At 45.3% G+C, this 20,560-nt stretch overlaps 1 protein-coding gene across 1 annotated transcript in view; it reads right to left on the reverse strand.

The window, feature by feature from the left end:
- LOC115131901 (E3 ubiquitin-protein ligase RNF123) overlaps window positions 1-20,560 on the reverse strand; it is a 296,244-nt gene that overhangs the window by 187,023 nt on the left and 88,661 nt on the right. Inside the window, exons 31-33 of the mRNA XM_065004357.1 lie at window positions 18,205-18,231; window positions 6,558-6,697; window positions 3,956-4,144 (exon numbers count right to left, since the gene is read on the reverse strand). Coding sequence (XP_064860429.1) covers window positions 3,956-4,144; window positions 6,558-6,697; window positions 18,205-18,231 — 356 coding nt within the window. The remainder of the gene's footprint in view (window positions 1-3,955; window positions 4,145-6,557; window positions 6,698-18,204; window positions 18,232-20,560) is intronic.

Below are 20,560 nucleotides of genomic sequence, written 5' to 3' on the forward strand. Positions count from 1 at the left end.
AGGAACACACACACACCGGAACACACACACGGAACACACACACACCAGAACACACACACACACACAGGAACACACACACCGGAACACACACACAGGAGAATACACACACAGGAGAACACACACACACAGGAACACACACACACACCGGAACACACACACCGGAACACACACACCGGAACACACACACCGGAACACACACACCGGAACACACACACCGGAACACACACACAGGAACACACACACAGGAACACACACACAGGAACACACACACAGGAACACACACACAGAAACACACAGGAACACACAGGAACACACAGGAACACACAGGAACACACAGGAACACACAGGAACACACAGGAACACACAGGAACACACAGGAACACACAGGAACACACAGGAACACACAGGAACACACACACATTGTATTGCATGAAGACAACATGGCATTGAAGGAGAGAGGCGATGATGATGATGAGTGATGATGAAAAGACAGCAGCACATTTCAAAAGTTATTCTGAAAACGTTCATTAATTCAACACTGTTACCCGTCAATGTTCATTAGAGAACAGAACGGGTGTCTGTTGATGTTCTGCTCTCCTGTGTGGTGTGTGTTGTGTGTGTTGTGTTGTGTGTGTGGTGTGGTGTGTGTGTTGAAGTGTGTGGTATGTGTGTGGTATGTGTGTGGTATGTGTGTGGTATGTGTGTGTGTATGTGTGTGTGTGTGGTGTGTGTGTGTGGTGTGTGTGTGTGTGTGTGTGGTGTGTGTGTTGAAGTGTGTGGTATGTGTGTGGTATGTGTGTGGTATGTGTGTGGTATGTGTGTGGTATGTGTGTGTTGTGTTGTGTGTGTGTGTGTGTGTGTGTGTGGTGTGGTGTGTGGTGTGTGTGTGGTGTGTGTGTGTGGTGTGTGTGTGTGTTGTGTGTGTGTGTGTGTGTGTGTGTGTGTGTGTGTGTGTGTGTGTTGTGTGTGTGGTGTGTGTGTGGTGTGTGTGTGGTGTGTGGTATGTGTGTGGTATGTGTGTGTGTGTGTACACGATGAGTAACAGCGAACATCCAGCAGAACAGACGATAAACTTGTTCTGCCACTTTTTTGTTTAACCGACTATCTAGGTGACCCTCTACTGTCCAAGGTGACCCTCTACTGTGACCAAGGTGACCCTCTACTGTCCAAGGTGACCCTCTACTGTCACCCTCTACTGTCACCCTCTACTGTCACCCTCTACTGTCACCCTCTACTGTCTAGGTAACCCTCTACTGTCTAGGTAACCCTCTACTGTCTAGGTAACCCTCTACTGTCTAGGTAACCCTCTACTGTCTAGGTAACCCTCTACTGTCTAGGTAACCCTCTACTGTCTAGGTAACCCTCTACTGTCTAGGTAACCCTCTACTGTCTAGGTAACCCTCTACTGTCTAGGTAACCCTCTACTGTCTAGGTAACCCTCTACTGTCTAGGTAACCCTCTACTGTCTAGGTAACCCTCTACTGTCTAGGTAACCCTCTACTGTCTAGGTAACCCTCTACTGTCTAAGCTGACATAGGAAATTGTTTTAATAAGGTCATACCATGGATCATTTAGCTATTTGATTTTGAATTTTAATCCCCCTTGAAGCATCCAAAAAAAACATTAAAACATTATTTGATGAAACACTGAATTTGGTCCTACTGCTCTTAGCCCATAGAAACACATTGAATAACAGATAGTCCTTACTGCTATTAGCCAATAGAAACACATTAAATAACATACAGTCCTTACTGCTATTAGCCAATAGAAACACATTAAATAACATACAGTCCTTACTGCTATTAGCCCATAGAAACACATTGAATAACAGATTCACTACATAGAACAGATAGACCCCACCCCCCCCCCCCAAAAAGTGTCTGTTCTATATCTGAGAGATAAAAGAAAGATGAGGAAATATTTTATTGTTTTGTTTATGTATTTAACTCCTTATTGTTTGGCACTAAACTCTCTCCATATATACTTTCCTCGAGCAGAACCAGCAACATGTGCGTTGTTGGTGCGACACTCACCTTTCCACAGAGGGGTCGTATTAACGTATGGCTCAAACCGTGCAGACGATTTAGTGAGATGTCTCGTGGTCTAACACACCACACCACTCTAGCTCAGCCACTTTTCAACGCAGAAGTGTGATAGACGGACGCGGTGGATTGAGACTTGGGATTTGGCAAAATAAACATATCTCCAGTTTAAACTGACAGATTTTGATGGGGATTAATGTATTATGCTAATTTGATCTCCACGGGGGCCGCGGGTATATGGACAATAGGGGGGGTGCATTCAGCAAGGCTACCTTCCCATGTGAATTGCAAAAATCACTGAAGCCTTATATCTCCCTCTCTAACCTTAAGCATCGGCTGTCAGAGCAGCTTACTGATCACTGTACCTGTACACAGCCCATCTGTAAATAGCCCACCCAACTACCTCATCCCCCATATTATTACTTGCTCTGTTGCACCCCAGTATCTCTACTTGCACATTCATCTTCTGCACATCTATCACTCCAGTGTTAATGCTAAATTGTAATTATTTCACCTCTATGGCCTATTTACTGCCTAAACTCCCTCCTCTTCTACATTTGCGCATACTGTATATAGATTTTTTTATTGTGTTATTGACTGTACTTTTGTTTATGTGTAACACTGTGTTGTTGTTTTTGTTGCACTGCTTTGCTTTATCTTGGCCAGGTCGCAGTTGTAAATGAGAACTTGTTCTCAACTGGCCTACCTGGTTAAATAAAGGTTTTCTCAACTAGCCTACCTGGTTAAATAAAGGTGTTCTCAACTAGCCTACCTGGTTAAATAAAGGTGTTCTCAACTGGCCTACCTGGTTAAATAAAGGTGTTCTCAACTGGCCAACCTGGTTAAATAAAGGTGTTCTCAACTGGCCAACCTGGTTAAATAAAGGTGTTCTCAACTAGCCTACCTGGTTAAATAAAGGTGTTCTCAACTAGCCTACCTGGTTAAATAAAGGTGTTCTCAACTGGCCAACCTGGTTAAATAAAGGTGTTCTCAACTGGCCAACCTGGTTAAATAAAGGTGTTCTCAACTGGCCAACCTGGTTAAATAAAGGTGTTCTCAACTGGCCTACCTGGTTAAATAAAGGTGTTCTCAACTAGCCTACCTGGTTAAATAAAGATGTTCTCAACTGACCTACCTGGTTAAATAAAGGTGTTCTCAACTAGCCTACCTGGTTAAATAAAGTTGTTCTCAACTAGCCTACCTGGTTAAATAAAGGTGTTCTCAACTAGCCTACCTGGTTAAATAAAGGTGTTCTCAACTGACCTACCTGGTTAAATAAAGGTGTTCTCAACTGACCAACCTGGTTAAATAAAGGTGTTCTCAACTGACCTACCTGGTTAAATAAAGGTGTTCTCAACTGACCTACCTGGTTAAATGAAAATTAAAAAACATATTTTTTTTATTTTTTAAATCACTGCCTTCTGAGTTCGGGACCACAGAATAATATGATGACTTCATAACATTCTCTTTCCATGTCATTTCACTCCAGTAAGTTTTTTAAAAATGTTACCTTTATTTAACTAGGCAAGTCAGTTAAGAACAAATTCTTATTTTCAATGACGGCCTAGGAACAGTGGGTTAACTGCCTGTTCAGGGGCAGAACGACAGATTTGTACCTTGTCAGCACGGGGGTTTGAACATGCAACCTTCCGTTTACTAGTCCAACGCTGATGTACATTCAGATGTACATTCAGCAGTAATACGGGTTAGAGGGTAGGGAGCGTTTCTGGACGTGGCCTTGGTCAGCATTTCTACACTCTTCCTTTTCAAACCGTGAAATATTTACCCGATGAGCTGCGGCGACAACCTCCTCTTATGACATCACAATACCCCAAAACAAAACAAGTTAATCAACAAATCATTCAATCAACCAAATTCACTTAACCAACGAATTAAATCCTGTGCCGTCTCACCTGAGCCAATCGTCTGAGCAGCAGTTCAGCGGAGGGGCGTGTCCAGTCGAGGAAGATCTGCGGGACCAGGGTGACCGTCATCTCTAGGACCCGCAGAAGGCTGACGGAAAGGTCGAAACACGTAGCGCACACCTTCAGCTGCCTTGTGTCCACAAAGTTACGCTCAGGACGTTCAGCTGCCTGCTGAATCTGGAGGGGAGATTAAATAAGGTACTTTTACAGCAGGCTTTCTAACAACCAAAAATCATATGAAGCAGCTTCTCTTCCCCCTCTACTACCCTAACACATTATAAGGTACCTTACAACAGGCTTTCTAAAACACTAAAATCATATGAAGCAGCTTCTCTTCCCCCTCTACTACCCTAACACATTAAATTGTCTGTTATTACTATCTAGCTATTTGATGATCTATTTTAGGACACTTCGGGAGTAGATGAAAACGTGTACACTTAAACTTATATGAAAACATCAAGGAAGATCGCAAGGTAATAATTGTGTGTGTGTGTGTGTGTGTACAAAATCATATATATGCATTGCTTTCAAATGCGATTTTTGCCACGATCCCTTTAATAAATGTGTACGACAGGACAGGGATCCCTTTAATAAATGTGTACGACAGGACAGGGATCCCTTTAATAAATGTGTACGACGAGGCCCGCAGGACAGGGATCCCTTTAATAAATGTGTACGACAGGACAGGGATCCCTTTAATAAATGTGTACGACAGGACAGGGATCCCTTTAATAAATGTGTACGACAGGACAGGGATCCCTTTAATAAATGTGTACGACAGGACAGGGATCCCTTTAATAAATGTGTACGACAGGACAGGGATCCCTTTAATAAATGTGACAGGACAGGGATCCCTTTAATAAATGTGCAGGACAGGGATCCCTTTAATAAATGTGTACGACGGACAGGCCCTTTAATAAATGTGTACGACAGGACAGGGATCCCTTTAATAAATGTGTACGACAGGACAGGGATCCCTTTAATAAATGTGTACGACAGGACAGGGATCCCTTTAATAAATGTGTACGACAGGACAGGGATCCCTTTAATAAATGTGTACGACAGGACAGGGATCCCTTTAATAAATGTCGACAGGACAGGGATCCCTTTAATAAATTAATAATAAATGTGTACGACAGGACAGGGATCCCTTTAATAAATGTGGACAGGACAGGGATCCCTTTAATAAATGTGTACGACAGGACAGGGATCCCTTTAATAAATGTGTCCCTTTAATAAATGTGTACGACAGGACAGGGATCCCTTTAATAAATGTGTACGACAGGACAGGGATCCCTTTAATAAATGTGTACGACAGGACAGGGATCCCTTTAATAAATGTGTACGACGGGACAGGGATCCCTTTAATAAATGTGTACGACAGGACAGGGATCCCTTTAATAAATGTGTCCTGCGAGGCCCGCAGGACAGGGAAAGACACGCACAGTGCTTTTTGAAAGTATTCACACATGTTGATGTGTTACAGCCTAAATTTAAAATGGATACATTTAAAAATATATATATTAATAGCCTACACACAATACACCATCATGTCAAAGTGGAACTACGCATATTAAACATATTCCAAAACATGCATCCTGTTTGCAACAAGGTACTAAAGTAATACTGAATACTAAGTGTTATGTTTGGGGCCAATACAACACATTACTGTGTACCACTCTCCATATTTTCAAGCATAGTGGTGCCTGCATCAGGTTATGGGTATGTTTGTAAACGTTAAGTACTGGGGAGTTTTTCAGGATAAGAATAGAAACTTAATGGAGTTAAACACTGGCAAAATCCTAGAGGAAAACCTGGTTCAGTCTGCTTTATACCAGACACTGGGAGCTACGCACGGCCTGTCGGCAACAAACTTCAAACACTGTCTATATATATATATATATATATATATATATATATATAGTATATATATATATATATACACACACTATCAACTAGTATATATTATATATATATATATATATATATATATATATATATATATATATATATATATATATATATATATATATATATATATATATATATATACACACACTATCAACTAGTATATATATATATATATATATATATATATATATATATATATATATATATATACATACATACATACACACACATACTACACACTATCAACTAGGGTCCTGCCCAAGCTTGCTCTAGCAAACTTGCAACATTGTATAAAATATTCTGGTAGGCTACTACTGGTGACGCATGTAACGGGGAATTGATAGAACCTAACAAAATCAAGGTAAACAATTCACACAATAATTACAGTTATTAAACAATGAATGTGCGAACAAATTGGCGGGAGACACTTTCATTGTGCATTTTTAGAGAGACTGTCCTTCTTGGACTGTGCCCTTCACGCCGGCCTCCACTATGGATTAGTTCACCGAGACGGGATCGAATCACACAGGTGTCTCGTTTGCCATTAAAAGAAATATATATATTTGACCAAAAAAATTTAAATAATAAGTTGGTTGACCAAAAGCCTATCGACCAAACAATCGACTAATTATAATTGGGGTCAGCCCTAACAGGAAGTGATGTCGATTTCTATGCTCACCTCCTGGATCATGCCTATAAACTCTGAAAAGGCCCAGTTGAGCTGGTTGAGAACAGAATTGAGGAAGGAGGCGGCCATGTCTTTATCCAGAGAGAGCAGCTCCGCCATGTGTCTCTGCAGCAGGAGGGACGGGCACGGCTCTGTAACGACCAATCAGAGAGGAGAATACTGTCACACAACCAATTAGAGGAGAGAATACTTGCATGTTTCACACCAGGGCCACGTTCAGTTGGGCCAAAGACCTTTTGTTACGGAACACCATGGCAAAACGTTTTGAAACTTACAGAAATAAAAAAATAAGTGTTTGTCTTCTGTTTTAATTAGTTTTATTCACAAGTCCCAGCAGCAGATTATACACCCTAACTAACTCATAGCATGACGCTGTGCAGAGTGGGGGTTGATATGACAGTACACAGAATAGATTGATCAAAGACACACATATCCCCCCCTGCATGATACTAATGACATACTAACCATTACATATTTCAAATCATGACACGTTCTATTCAGATTGGATAAAGAGATGCACTGGACCACAATGGCTGAGGCAGGACGTGCCCGAGGCTGAGGCAAGACGTGCCCGAGGCTGAGGCAGGACGTGCCAGAGGCTGAGGCAGGACGTGCCAGAGACTGAGGCAGGACGTGCCAGAGACTGAGGCAGGACGTGCCAGAGACTGAGGCAGGACGTGCCAGAGACTGAGGCAGGACGTGCCAGAGACTGAGGGTGAAGCCTGAATTACCAGGTGACAAAGCCAAAGTAACATGCTTGCTAGATGTCTGGTGGTACAAGTAGGAAAGCAAACAAATACCATTTGTATCTCGGGCTATGCCCTGTTGCCTCCCGACAGCTCTGTTTCCCAGAAGCAGTTTTTTGAGACAACATCCATTCAGCCATCTCCTCATCCACACAGTCCTAGAGCTATCATCAGTTACTACAGCCATCTCCTCCTTGTCCACACAGTACTAGAGCCATCATCAATTACTACAGCCATCTCCTCCTCTTACACACAGTCCTAGAACTATCATCAATTACTACAGCCATCTCCTCCTCTTACACACAGTCCTAGAGCTTTCATCAATTACTTCAGCCATCTCCTCTTACACACAGTCCTAGAGCTTTCATCAATTACTTCAGCCATCTCCTCCTCTTACACACAGTCCTAGAGCTTTCATCAATTACTTCAGCCATCTCCAGGGTATTGTGATCAGAGGGTGAAAGAAAGAGGGACCTCGCATCCCCCTCTGTCCCCGTACTATGGAGGACCTCTCATCCCGTACTGTGGAGGACCTCTCATCCCGTACTGTGGAGGACCTCTCATCCCGTACTGTGGAGGACCTCTCATCCCGTACTGTGGAGGACCTCTCATCCCGTACTGTGGAGGACCTCTCATCCCGTACTGTGGAGGACCTCTCATCCCGTACTGTGGAGGACCTCTCATCCCGTACTGTGGAGGACCTCTCATCCCGTACTGTGGAGGACCTCTCATCCCGTACTGTGGAGGACCTCTCATCCCGTACTATGGAGGACCTCTCATCCCATACTGTGAGGGACCTCTCATCCCATACTGTGAGGGACCTCTCATCCCATACTGTGAGGGACCTCTCATCCCATACTGTGAGGGACCTCTCATCCCATACTGTGGAGGATAGGCTGTAAATGTAACACCTTATCACAGAGGGAGAGAGAGCGACATCCACATCCCACATGACAAAAGCATTGTAACGTCGCTCTTGAAGGACAAGGTATTCTCAATAAACCTCGTCAAGCGTACCGACCAATCATTGAGCAGGACAGTGTTGTCGCTCTTTAAGGAGCGATAACCTTTAGATTTAATTACCTTCACACAATAATGTTCTATACACTGTGTGGCTGCACACTGGCCTACAGAGACTAGCCAGGGGATGTACTGGGCAGCAGGGGAGAGTTTTCAGACAGAGGACAGCAGCGTGAAGCAGGTGTATTGTATGGAATGGAATAGATGCTCATCTCCTCTGGCTCCCACCTAGCTGATGGACGGTAATGTTCTATTATTCTGCCTGATGTCTCCTCCCTCCTCCCTCCAACCCACCCAGGGACTGTCTGGGGAGATTGGATAAGGGATTGATGGATGGACAGTCTGTTATATTACCCTGCCCAATCTCTCCTTTCCTTTCTCATTACAAACGTTGCCTTCACACCTCCTCCAGTCCACCCATCACTGTCATCCACACAGATACATGTTTCCCTCCACCCATCACTGTCATCCACACAGATACATGTTTCCCTGCACCCATCACTGTCATCCACACAGATACATGATGTTTCCCTGCACCCATCACTGTCATCCACACAGATGCATGTTTCCCTGCACCCATCACTGTCATCCACACAGATACATGATGTTTCCCTCCACCCATCACTGTCATCCACACAGATACATGTTCCCCTGCACCCATCACTGTCATCCACACAGATACATGATGTTTCCCTCCACCCATCACTGTCATCCACACAGATACATGATGTTTCCCTGCACCCATCACTGTCATCCACACAGATACATGATGTTTCCCTCCACCCATCACTGTCATCCACACAGATACATGATGTTTCCCTCCACCCATCACTGTCATCCACACAGATACATGATGTTTCCCTCCACCCATCACTGTCATCCACACAGATACATGATGTTTCCCTCCACCCATCACTGTCATCCACACAGATACATGATGTTTCCCTCCACCCATCACTGTCATCCACACAGATACATGATGTTTCCCTCCACCCATCACTGTCATCCACACAGATACATGTTTCCCTGCACCCATCACTGTCATCCACACAGATACATGATGTTTCCCTCCACCCATCACTGTCATCCACACAGATACATGATGTTTCCCTCCACCCATCACTGTCATCCACAAAGATACATGATGTTTCCCTGCACCCATCACTGTCATCCACACAGATACATGATGTTTCCCTCCACCCATCACTGTCATCCACACAGATACATGATGTTTCCCTCCACCCATCACTGTCATCCACACAGATACATGATGTTTCCCTGCACCCATCACTGTCATCCACACAGATACATGATGTTTCCCTCCACCCATCACTGTCATCCACACAGATACATGATGTTTCCCTGCACCCATCACTGTCATCCACACAGATACATGATGTTTCCCTGCACCCATCACTGTCATCCACACAGATACATGATGTTTCCCTCCACCCATCACTGTCATCCACACAGATACATGATGTTTCCCTGCACCCATCACTGTCATCCACACAGATACATGATGTTTCCCTCCACCCATCACTGTCATCCACACAGATACATGATGTTTCCCTGCACCCATCACTGTCATCCACACAGATACATGATGTTTCCTGCACCCATCACTGTCATCCACACAGATACATGATGTTTCCCTCCACCCATCACTGTCATCCACACAGATACATGATGTTTCCCTCCACCCATCACTGTCATCCACACAGATACATGATGTTTCCCTCCACCCATCACTGTCATCCACACAGATACATGATGTTTCCCTCCACCCATCACTGTCATCCACACAGATACATGATGTTTCCCTCCACAGCCATAGATACATGATGTTTCCCTCCACAGCCATAGATACATGATGTTTCCCTCCACAGCCATAGATACATGATGTTTCCCTCCACAGCCACAGATACATGATGTTTCCCTCCACAGCCATAGATACATGTTTCCCTCCACAGCCACAGATACATGATGTTTCCCTCCACAGATACATGATGTTTCCCTCCACAGCCATAGATACATGATGTTTCCCTCCACAGCCATAGATACATGTTTCCCTCCACAGCCACATGATGTTTCCCTCCACAGCCATAGATACGTGATGTTTCCCTCCACAGCCATAGATACATGTTTCCCTCCACAGCCACAGATACATGATGTTTCCCTCCACCCATCACTGTCATCCACACAGATACATGATGTTTCCCTCCACCCATCACTGTCATCCACACAGATACATGATGTTTCCCTCCACCCATCACTGTCATCCACACAGATACATGATGTTTCCCTCCACCCATCACTGTCATCCACACAGATACATGATGTTTCCCTCCACCCATCACTGTCATCCACACAGATACATGTTTCCCTGCACCCATCACTGTCATCCACACAGATACATGATGTTTCCCTCCACCCATCACTGTCATCCACACAGATACATGATGTTTCCCTCCACCCATCACTGTCATCCACAAAGATACATGATGTTTCCCTGCACCCATCACTGTCATCCACACAGATACATGATGTTTCCCTCCACCCATCACTGTCATCCACACAGATACATGATGTTTCCCTCCACCCATCACTGTCATCCACACAGATACATGATGTTTCCCTGCACCCATCACTGTCATCCACACAGATACATGATGTTTCCCTCCACCCATCACTGTCATCCACACAGATACATGTTTCCCTGCACCCATCACTGTCATCCACACAGATACATGATGTTTCCCTGCACCCATCACTGTCATCCACACAGATACATTATGTTTCCCTCCACCCATCACTGTCATCCACACAGATACATGATGTTTCCCTGCACCCATCACTGTCATCCACACAGATACATGATGTTTCCCTCCACCCATCACTGTCATCCACACAGATACATGATGTTTCCCTGCACCCATCACTGTCATCCACACAGATACATGATGTTTCCCTGCACCCATCACTGTCATCCACACAGATACATGATGTTTCCCTCCACCCATCACTGTCATCCACACAGATACATGATGTTTCCCTCCACCCATCACTGTCATCCACACAGATACATGATGTTTCCCTCCACCCATCACTGTCATCCACACAGATACATGATGTTTCCCTCCACCCATCACTGTCATCCACACAGATACATGATGTTTCCCTCCACAGCCATAGATACATGATGTTTCCCTCCACAGCCATAGATACATGATGTTTCCCTCCACAGCCATAGATACATGATGTTTCCCTCCACAGCCACAGATACATGATGTTTCCCTCCACAGCCATAGATACATGTTTCCCTCCACAGCCACAGATACATGATGTTTCCCTCCACAGATACATGATGTTTCCCTCCACAGCCATAGATACATGATGTTTCCCTCCACAGCCATAGATACATGTTTCCCTCCACAGCCACATGATGTTTCCCTCCACAGCCATAGATACGTGATGTTTCCCTCCACAGCCATAGATACATGTTTCCCTCCACAGCCACAGATACATGATGTTTCCCTCCACAGCCACAGATACATGATGTTTCCCTCCACAGCCACAGATACGTGATGTTTCCCTCCACAGCCATAGATACATGATGTTTCCCTCCACAGCCACAGATACATGATGTTTCCCTCCACAGCCACAGATACATGTTTTCTTCCACAGCCATAGATACATGATGTTTCCCTCCACAGATACATGATGTTTCCCTCCACAGATACATGATGTTTCCCTCCACAGCCATAGATACATGATGTTTCCCTCCACAGCCACAGATACATGATGTTTTCTTCCACAGCCACAGATACATGATGTTTCCCTCCACAGCCATAGATACATGATGTTTCCCTCCACAGCCATAGATACATGATGTTTCCCTCCACAGCCATAGATACATGATGTTTCCCTCCACAGCCATAGATACATGATGTTTCCCTCCACAGCCATAGATACATGATGTTTCCCTCCACAGCCATAGATACATGATGTTTCCCTCCACAGCCATAGATACATGATGTTTCCCTCCACAGCCACAGATACATGATGTTTCCCTCCACAGCCATAGATACATTATGTTACCCTCTACAGCCACAGATACATGATGTTTCCCTCCACAGATACATTATGTTTCCCTCCACAGCCACAGATAAATGATGTTTCCCTCCACAGATACATGATGTTTTCCTCCACAGATACATGATTTCCTCCACAGATACATGATGTTTCCCTCCACAGATACATGATGTTTCCCTCCACAGATACATGATGTTTCCCTCCACAGATACATGATGTTTCCCTCCACAGATACATGTTTCCCTCCACAGCCATAGATACATGATGTTTCCCTCCACAGCCATAGATACATGATGTTTCCCTCCACAGCCATAGATACATGATGTTTCCCTCCACAGCCACATGATGTTTCCCTCCACAGCCATAGATACGTGATGTTTCCCTCCACAGCCATAGATACGTGATGTTTCCCTCCACAGCCATAGATACGTGATGTTTCCCTCCACAGCCACAGATACGTGATGTTTCCCTCCACAGCCATAGATACATGATGTTTCCCTCCACAGCCATAGATACATGATGTTTCCCTCCACAGCCACAGATACATGATGTTTCCCTCCACAGCCATAGATACATGATGTTTCCCTCCACAGCCATAGATACATTATGTTACCCTCTACAGCCACAGATACATGATGTTTCCCTCCACAGATACATTATGTTTCCCTCCACAGCCACAGATACATGATGTTTCCCTCCACAGATACATGATGTTTTCCTCCACAGATACATGATGTTTCCCTCCACAGATACATGATGTTTCCCTCCACAGATACATGATGTTTCCCTCCACAGATACATGATGTTTCCCTCCACAGATACATGTTTCCCTCCACAGCCATAGATACATGATGTTTCCCTCCACAGCCATAGATACATGATGTTTCCCTCCACAGCCACATGATGTTTCCCTCCACAGCCATAGATACGTGATGTTTCCCTCCACAGCCATAGATACGTGATGTTTCCCTCCACAGCCATAGATACGTGATGTTTCCCTCCACAGCCACAGATACGTGATGTTTCCCTCCACAGCCATAGATACATGATGTTTCCCTCCACAGCCATAGATACATGATGTTTCCCTCCACAGCCACAGATACATGATGTTTCCCTCCACAGCCATAGATACATGATGTTTCCCTCCACAGCCACATGATGTTTTCTTCCACAGATACATGATGTTTCCCTCCACAGATACATGATGTTTCCCTCCACAGCCATAGATACATGATGTTTCCCTCCACAGATACATGATGTTCCCTCCACAGCCATAGATACATGATGTTTCCCTCCACAGCCATAGATACATGATGTTTCCCTCCACAGCCATAGATACATGATGTTTCCCTCCACAGCCATAGATACATGATGTTTCCCTCCACAGCCACAGATACATGATGTTTCCCTCCACAGCCATAGATACATGATGTTTCCCTCCACATATACATGTTTCCCTCCACAGCCACAGATACATGATGTTTCCCTCCACAGCCACAGATACATGATGTTTCCCTCCACAGCCATAGATACATGATGTTTCCCTCCACAGCCACAGATACATGTTTCCCTCCACAGCCATAGATACATGATGTTTCCCTCCACAGCCACAGATACATGATGTTTCCCTCCACAGATACATGTTTCCCTCCACAGCCACAGATACATGATGTTTCCATCCACAGATACATGTTTCCCTCCACAGCCACAGATAAATGATGTTTCCCTCCACAGATACATGATGTTTTCCTCCACAGATACATGATGTTTCCCTCCACAGATACATGATGTTTCCCTCCACAGATACATGTGTTTCCCTCCACAGATACATGATGTTTCCCTCCACAGCCACAGATACATGATGTTTCCCTCCACAGCCACAGATACATGATGTTTCCCTCCACAGCCATAGATACATGATGTTTCCCTCCACAGCCATAGATACATGTTTCCCTCCACAGATACATGATGTTTCCCTCCACAGCCACAGATACATGATGTTTCCCTCCACAGATACATGTTTCCCTCCACAGCCATAGATACATGATGTTTCCCTCCACAGCCATAGATACATGATGTTTCCCTCCACAGATACATGATGTTTCCCTCCACAGCCATAGATACATGATGTTTCCCTCCACAGATACATGTTTCCCTCCACAGCCACAGATACATGATGTTTCCCTCCACAGATACAGATACATGATGTTTCCCTCCACAGACACATGATGTTTCCCTCCACAGATACATGTTTCCCTCCACAGCCACAGATACATGATGTTTCCCTCCACAGCCACAGATACATGATGTTTCCCTCCACAGCCACAGATACATGATGTTTCCCTCCACAGCCATAGATACATGATGTTTCCCTCCACAGCCACAGATACATGATGTTTCCCTCCACAGCCATAGATACATGATGTTTCCCTCCACAGCCACAGATACATGATGTTTCCCTCCACAGCCACAGATACATGATGTTTCCCTCCACAGCCACAGATACATGATGTTTCCCTCCACAGCCATAGATACATGATGTTTCCCTCCACAGCCACAGATACATGCTGTTTCCCTCCACCCATCACTGTCATCCACACAGATACATGTTTCCCTCCACAGCCATAGATACATGATGTTTCCCTCCACAGCCATAGATACATGATGTTTCCCTCCACAGCCACAGATACATGATGTTTCCCTCCACAGCCACAGATACATGATGTTTCCCTCCACAGACACATGATGTTTCCCTCCACAGACACATGATGTTTCCCTCCACAGACACATGATGTTTCCCTCCACAGACACATGATGTTTCCCTCCACAGATACATGATGTTTCCCTCCACAGCCACAGATACATGATGTTTCCCTCCACAGCCATAGATACATGTTTCCCTCCACAGCCATAGATACATGATGTTTCCCTCCACAGCCATAGATACATGATGTTTCCCTCCACAGCCATAGATACATGATGTTTCCCTCCACAGCCATAGATACATGTTTCCCTCCACAGCCATAGATACATGATGTTTCCCTCCACAGATACATGATGTTTCCCTCCACAGATACATGATGTTTCCCTCCACAGCCACAGATACATGCTGTTTCCCTCCACAGCCACAGATACATGCTGTTTCCCTCCACCCATCACTGTCATCCACACAGATACATGTTTCCCTCCACAGCCATAGATACATGATGTTTCCCTCCACAGCCACAGATACATGCTGTTTCCCTCCACCCATCACTGTCATCCACACAGATACATGTTTCCCTCCACAGCCATAGATACATGTTTCCCTCCACAGCCACAGATACATGATGTTTCCCTCCACAGCCATAGATACATGATGTTTCCCTCCACAGCCATAGATACATGATGTTTCCCTCCACAGCCATAGATACATGATGTTTCCCTCCACAGCCACAGATACATGATGTTTCCCTCCACAGCCATAGATACATGATGTTTCCCTCCATAGATACATGATGTTTCCCTCCACAGCCACAGATACGATGTTTCCCTCCACAGCCATAGATACATGATGTTTCCCTCCACAGCCATAGATACATGATGTTTCCCTCCACAGCCATAGATACATGATGTTTCCCTCCACAGATACATGATGTTTCCCTCCACAGCCATAGATACATGATGTTTCCCTCCACAGATACATGATGTTTCCCTCCACAGCCACAGATACATGATGTTTCCCTCCACAGCCACAGATACATGCTGTTTCCCTCCACAGCCACAGATACATGTTTCCCTCCACAGCCACAGATACATGATGTTTCCCTCCACAGCCATAGATACATGATGTTTCCCTCCACAGCCACAGATACATGATGTTTCCCTCCACAGCCACAGATACATGATGTTTCCCTCCACAGCCATAGATACATGATGTTTCCCTCCACAGCCACAGATACATGATGTTTCCCTCCACAGCCACAGATACATGCTGTTTCCCTCCACCCATCACTGTCATCCACACAGATACATGTTTCCCTCCACAGCCACAGATACATGCTGTTTCCCTCCACCCATCACTGTCATCCACACAGATACATGATAGTATATCAGCAATCAAGTTAATATCGATAATTTTTCAAATACAGAAAGTCGTGATGATGCCAAAAAAATAACTATATTTCTGTACTTTAAGTTTTACATCATGAAAACTTCAGTTCTGACATGCAAAACATTTTTGGGACGATATCAACAACAGAGCAATGAAACAAATACCAACAGGTTGTTTCACAAGGGCCTATCAACCCAAGCCTCTTCATTAACATGTGTCCCAAATCACCCCCTATCGGGAATAGGGCCTATCAACCCAAGCCTCTTCATTAAGCTGTGTCCCAAATCACCCCCTATCGGGAATAGGGTAACATTTGGAACTCAGTTCAAGTCTCTCTCGCTCTGGGGCCTTGTCATATGTGCCTCGGAAAGCGTCAGTAATTCCCAATTAAAATAAATTATAAGTTAGGCAATATGCAAATCGAGTGGCCCAAGGTAGCTAGTCACTTCAAAACAAGATGCAACTCTCACACTCACTCACTCTCACTCTCACTCGGATGCTTTTGTACTTTAAATTCATGTTGTTTATTTTAGTCTTTTTCCCCTGTTCTACTCATTAGGCTCACGGTCAGACGGTAGCACAAAAGACAACATGAAGTGTTGAACTGTACTACTCATTATATTAGGCTAACAGATATTATTCAGCTTGTTAAGGTGTTTTTGGTTTAACATCGTCTGTGGTGTGTCTGTTTGTCCTCAAGAAACATGAGTCTTCATTGTGGAAACCGACAGACTACCAGAGACTCATTAGGACAACAGACAAAAGGCATACACAAACACAGGCAGGTCAGGGACTGAAGGAACACACACACACACACACACACACACAGTGATGGAACAGTGCACGGAAAAACGAACAGGATCAAATACAGGGATATGAGACCAACTACAATCTCTAGATAATCTAAATAAACACAAAGGTAGGATTGGATGGAATACAATTAGAACTGCTACAGGCTAGAGCTGGGCTAGGGTTGGGGGGATCACTAAGGGTTGGGCTAGGGTTGGGGGATCACTAAGGGTTGGGCTAGGGTTGGGCTGGGCTAGGGTTGGGTTGGGCTAGGGCTGGGCTAGGGTTGGGCTAGAGTTGGGCTAGAGCTGGGCTAGGGTTGGGGGGATCACTAAGGGTTGGGTTGGGCTAGGGTTGGGCTAGGGTTGGGTTGGGCTAGGGTTGGGCTGGGCTAGGGTTGGGCTGGGCTAGGGTTGGGTTGGGCTAGGGCTGGGCTAGGGCTGGGCTAGGGTTGGGCTAGGGTTGGGCTCGAGTTGGGCTAGGGTTGGGCTTGGGCTAAGGTTGGGCTAGGGTTGGGCTAGGGCTAGGGTTGAGGGGATCACTAAGGGTTGGGCTAGAGTTGGGCTAGGGTTGAGGGGATCACTAAGGGTTGGGCTAGGGTTGGGCTAGGGCTAGGGTTGAGGGGATCACTAAGGGTTGGGCTAGGGTTGGGCTAGGGCTAGGGTTGAGGGGATCACTAAGGGTTGGGCTAGAGTTGGGCTAGGGCTAGGGTTGAGGGGATCACTAAGGGTTGGGCTAGGGTTGGGCTAGGGTTGGGCTAGGGTTGGGCTAGGGCTGGGCTAGGGTTGAGGGGATCACTAAGGGTTGGGCTAGGGTTGGGCTAGGGTTGGGGTTGAGGGGATCACTAATAAGCAAAATAACTTAGTGATGGTAAAACAAAAAGGAACAAACTTACTTTGGAAACTAGCGATGGATAAATCTCCTGTAAGCCATGCAAATGAGTCAGATGAAACAAAAACAATATTAGCATGAAGAACAGAAGACAAAAAAAAAAAAAAAAAAGAACCGAAAATGGACAGATTGGACAAGAGAAAAACTAGCTGAACTAGCTAGTCATGTCAAACTAGCTGAACTAGCTAGTCATGTCAAACTAGCTGAACTAGCTAGGCATGTCAAACTAGCTGAACTAGCTAGTCATGTCAAACTAGCTGAACTAGCTAGTCATGTCAAACTAGCTGAACTAGCTAGTCATGTCAAACTAGCTGAACTAGCTAGTCATGTCAAACTAGCTGAACTAGCTAGTCATGTCAAACTAGCTGAACTAGCTAGTCATGTCAAACTAGCTGAACTAGCTAGTCATGTCAAACTAGCTGAACTAGCTAGTCATGTCAAACTAGCTGAACTAGCTAGTCATGTCAAACTAGCTGAACTAGCTAGTCATGTCAAACTAGCTGAACTAGCTAGTCATGTCAAACTAGCTGAACTAGCTAGTCATGTCAAACTAGCTGAACTAGCTAGTCATGTCAAACTAGCTGAACTAGCTAGTCATGTCAAACTAGCTGAACTAGCTAGTCATGTCAAACTAGCTGAACTAGCTAGTCATGTCAAACTAGCTGAACTAGCTAGTCATGTCAAACTAGCTGAACTAGCTAGTCATGTCAAACTAGCTGAACTAGCTAGTCATGTCAAACTAGCTGAACTAGCTAGTCATGTCAAACTAGCTGAACTAGCTAGTCATGTCAAACTAGCTGAACTAGCTAGTCATGTCAAACTAGCTGAACTAGCTAGTCATGTCAAACTAGCTGAACTAGCTAGTCATGTCAAACTAGCTGAACTAGCTAGTCATGTCAAACTAGCTGAACTAGCTAGTCATGTCAAACTAGCTGAACTAGCTAGTCATGTCAAACTAGCTGAACTAGCTAGTCATGTCAAACTAGCTGAACTAGCTAGTCATGTCAAACTAGCTGAACTAGCTAGTCATGTCAAACTAGCTGAACTAGCTAGTCATGTCAAATCTGCAGATACAATTACATCAAAGTATCTGCATTTGCATTTGTTTAAGCTGTTTTCTAGTGCATTTATTTGGGTACATCCATGCTACTGTACATGCGTGTAGTTTATTTATTTTTATTTTTTATTTTATTTTACCTTTATTTAACGAGGCAAGTCAGTTAAGAACAAATTCTTATTTTCAATGACGGCCTAGGAACAGTGGGTTAACTGCCTTGTTCAGGGGCAGAATGACAGATTTGTACCTTGTCAGCTCGGGAGTTTGAACTTTCAACCTTCTGGTTACTAGTCCAAAGCTCTAACCACTAGACTACCCTGCCACCTCTACACTCTAACCACTAGACTACCCTGCCGCCTCTACACTCTAACCACTAGACTACCCTGCCACCTCTACACTCTAACCACTAGACTACCCTGCCGCCTCTACACTCTAACCACTAGACTACCCTGCCACCTACCCTGCCGCCTCTACACTCTAACCACTAGGCTACCCTGCCCCCTCTACACTCTAACCACTAGGCTACCCTGGCTACCCTGCCCCTACACTCTAACCACTAGGCTACCCTGCCGCCCCTACACTCTAACCACTAGACTACCCTGCCGCCCCTACACTCTAACCACTAGGCTACCCTGCCGCCCCTACACTCTAACCACTAGACTACCCTGCCACCCCTACACTCTAACCACTAGGCTACCCTGCCGCCCCTACACTCTAACCACTAGACTACCCTGCCGCCCCTACACTCTAACCACTAGGCTACCCTGCCACCCCTACACTCTAACCACTAGACTACCCTGCCGCCCCTCCACTCTAACCACTAGACTACCCTGCCACCTCTACACTCTAACCACTAGACTACCCTGCCGCCCCTACACTCTAACCACTAGGCTACCTGCCTCCTCTACACTCTAACCACTAGGCTACCTGCCACCCCTACACTCTAACCACTAGACTACCCTGCCACCTCTACACTCTAACCACTAGGCTACCCTGCCGCCCCTACACTCTAACCACTAGGCTACCCTGCCACCTCTACACTCTAACCACTAGGCTACCCTGCCGCCCCTACACTCTAACCACTAGGCTACCCTGCCGCCCCTACACTCTAACCACTAGACTACCCTGCCGCCCCTACACTCTAACCACTAGGCTACCCTGCCGCCCCTCCACTCTAACCACTAGGCTACCCTGCCACCTCTACACTCTAACCACTAGACTACCCTGCCGCCCCTCCACTCTAACCACTAGACTACCCTGCCGCCCCAGTAGTGCTGTTGAGGGATGACACGCACACAAAGTC

This window comes from Oncorhynchus nerka, linkage group LG2 (assembly GCF_034236695.1).
Source record: "Oncorhynchus nerka isolate Pitt River linkage group LG2, Oner_Uvic_2.0, whole genome shotgun sequence".
Taxonomy (NCBI): Eukaryota; Metazoa; Chordata; class Actinopteri; order Salmoniformes; family Salmonidae; genus Oncorhynchus; species Oncorhynchus nerka.